Here is a 3,365-nt window from a genome sequence, read left to right as displayed (position 1 = left end):
TGTTTTTTTTTTTTGTTTTTTTTTTTTTCCTGTTCTTGGGGGTTTTTTTTTTTTTTTTTTTTTTTTTTTTTTTTTGTAAAATGAGTCTGAGTAGTTCACAAATTTCGAATTAGCTGCAATCGCTATATGTTTGGATGAAGAAGAAGAAGCTCTTGCAATAATAAAATAAATAAAGAATAAAAATGAAGAAAGAATAAATAAAGTGATAAAAATAAATAAAATAAATGAAAGAGAGGAAACAAATTTGGAATGAGAAATTAAATAATTTATTATGAGTTTTAGCTATTAAAAAACACGATCTCGAAATAACATCGTAGGTACTTTGAAAATTGAACGAAGGAATGACAGGAATGTTGATCTTTGCTTGATCGCTGCCTATTCACACTACAGACAGTGCCAGCTGTGCCAGTCTCGCTCCGGTCACGGTCCAGTTTCGGTCCGATCAAAAAGATTCGTCGCGAGAATGTTCTACCTGACAGACGGACCTTTTCAGCTGTACCTACCTGTCAGGTCTACCTGATAGTTACGCAATACGGAGACTATGCCCGAAGAGTTCCTGAGTATGGTCAGAAGTAACAAATATTTTAACATGAGCCTACAATGCCAGGCCTTATCCTCTGATAAGGCTACAGCGCAGTTCCATTGGATCTAGTCTTCTGACAGGCCTGGTGTATAAAAGCCACGGAATAGGAGATGGTTATACACCTACTTTACATGGTGATTTTCTACTAATAACTCATTACTCAGCCTGATCCAGGATTATTTACTTGCCTTCAACAATCATTTGATCGGACCGTTACCGGACCGTGACTGGACCTTGACTGGCACTATAGTGTGAATCAGGCTTTAGTATGTTAGTGTTAGTTCCTCCACATCTGATATTTTGTTCCCTACGAAGTGTTTAGGTTTTATTTTATTTTCTCCGATGAAAAATCATTGAATCATACCTGTACCTATATCTAAAATTTTCAATTATATTTCATATTATATAAAAAAAACAGCCAAACACAGGTTCTACTACTACTTGGTAGAACTTATAACTTATATCGAGTGTTTTAACCAAATTACATATAAATAAAAAATTAGAGAAGAGAAAAAAATATGCCCACAAATTGAATTTTTGAAAAGACATGTGAAATTCGCATCCGTGGAGTCACAGAGTTCAGAGACATAATAACACAAAGAAAATAACATCCCCTACAAACCTCTTCAGTTTCTCTAAAATTCACCTGCAGCAGCTCTATAAAGTCCGCACAATCAGGTTTATTCCAGAGAAAGCTATGAGTCCATATGGCCACCCCTACCCTACGTAATACATAATTGGTGATTCTCATGATGTTTCTAAGGTCTTCCTCTCCAATACCCATCTTTACTATATCTGATTTTACTTCTTTAAACCATGTCACTTGAGTTCTCGGGTTGTTATCAAAGAACTTGAATATTCTTTTAGTCGATCTATCATCTCTCATTCTTTTTAAATGTGCATAAAAACTGACTCTTCCGTATATATAATACATAATTAGTCGCACTTAATTACTCATACTGCTCGCATAGGACTGATAAGCTCCCTTTTACTCCAGCGTAGGCTACTCTATTATTTGTGGTCAAATCTCAAATATTATAGCGATCAAAATTCACAGTACCTCGGCTGCGGATTGAACCACGCCCTCCTGTTACCAGGTCGAGCGCCTTGAGCCCAAAGCCGGCCGCCGTGGGGGGCTCAGGCTCGGGACTTAGAAAAATTTTCATTTTTTTTTTTTTTATTTCTTTTTTTTTTTTCAAATACGTATTCCGCAAATGTAATAGAAAGTCGTGTGATGTTCACACCAGATTTTTAAAATTTAATTTTTTTTTGCTAATCTGGTCAATGGGGCTCAACCACTTTTTTTTTTCTTCGCTGATAAAGGAAGTTCGAAACACGCTGATTTCAATAGAAATGGTCCCTACGCTTTCTAAATTTGAATCTCATTATTTTTCCCGCGCACACTTTGGGGACGAATTTCTTAGAGAAGAAATACTTTTTAAAACAAAAATCTTTTCGGATTATTTATTATTTTTGACGATCTTTACGGAAAAAATACATTTGGACAGTTATATTTTTCATGAGAATCATCAATAAAACTATCTACACGTCTTATGTAGGTACCTGTATATAAAAAAAAAGGTGACACTATTATAAAACCTGTTAATCACTCTAAAGAATAAAATTAAAGAATGGTTGATTTTGAACCTTTTAAACGAAACAAAAGATTTAGGTAGGTACCTAGAATTAGGGTCAGGGGTTCATGATCATGACGCAATTGACGCATACTATGTACTGGAGGATCTGGATGGCCGGGGCCAAAATGGGCCCCGTTCAGTGTAGAAACCCCAAATTTTAAAATTTTAATCAGTAACGTGCATTGTACTAACTAAGAAGTGTATCAAGTTTCATCAAAATCGGAGCAGGCAATCGCGAGTTATAGCTGAACAAACTAACAAACAAACAAAGATCCAAAATAAATGCAAACCGGTCGAGTTAAAACATAGACCTTCACTTCGTTCGGTCAATTATTATTGTTGTTGTTGTTGTTGTTGTTGTTGTTGTTGTTGTTGTTGTTGTTGTTGTTGTTGTTGTTGTTGTTGTTGTTGTTGTTGTTGTTGTTGTTGTTGTTGGTTGTCTGGTGTGGTGGTGGTGGTGTTTGGTGGTGGTGGTGGTGGGTGGTGGTGGTGGTGTGGGGTGGTGGTGGTGGTGGGGGTGGTGTTGTTGTTGGTGGTGTTGGTGTTGTTGTTGTTGGTGGTGGTGGTGGTGGTGGTGGTGGTGGTGGTGGTGGTGGGTGGTTGGTGGTGGTGGTGGTGGTGGTGGTGTGGTGGTGGCTGGTGGTGGTGTTGTTGTTGTTGTTGTTGTTGCTAAAATAAGAATGATAACCCACCTGGTAATCCTGCATAGTCAGCACTACTTTCAAGTTGTCCTCAAAATGACCACACTTATTTATGCACTTCCCTTAAAGTAGTCATTCTAATATTATAATTAAATTTTTACGAAATAAATTAATACGGATTTTTCATGCACCTTTACCGTGCCACCTTTAGTTAATTTTTAAATTTTTAAAGCAACTATAATAATTAATAATAAATACCTATCTCGGTAAATAAAAAATAGAACATAAGTACAACTGTAATTTAAAAAAAAGAGGTAATTTAAATTTGATTAGATTAAGAAATTGGACATTGTAAAACCATAAAAAAGAGATTAATTCTGTACGCGATTCTTATTTATTTCTTAGTTTCTTAGTTTATGTCTTATTTTTTGCAGAAACTTAGCATAATATGACGTATGAGCGTAGCGCAACAAAGTATAAAGGTAGGTAATAGGCATAGTAACT

At 35.9% G+C, this 3,365-nt stretch overlaps 1 protein-coding gene across 1 annotated transcript in view; it reads right to left on the bottom strand.

Moving 5' to 3' along the window:
• Positions 1-3,257, bottom strand: part of LOC103512119 — a 10,932-nt gene extending 7,675 nt beyond the window's left edge. The window contains exon 1 of the mRNA XM_008476877.3: positions 2,913-3,257. Within this exon, the coding sequence (XP_008475099.2) occupies positions 2,913-2,927 (15 nt within the window). The 5' untranslated portion in view covers positions 2,928-3,257. The remainder of the gene's footprint in view (positions 1-2,912) is intronic.
• Between the last annotated feature and the right edge of the window lie 108 nt (positions 3,258-3,365).

Source organism: Diaphorina citri, unplaced genomic scaffold (assembly GCF_000475195.1).
Source record: "Diaphorina citri unplaced genomic scaffold, Diaci psyllid genome assembly version 1.1 scaffold35, whole genome shotgun sequence".
NCBI lineage: Eukaryota > Metazoa > Arthropoda > Insecta > Hemiptera > Psyllidae > Diaphorina > Diaphorina citri.
The sequence above is the reverse complement of the archived record's forward strand: the minus strand, read 5'-3'. Positions and strand labels throughout refer to the sequence as shown.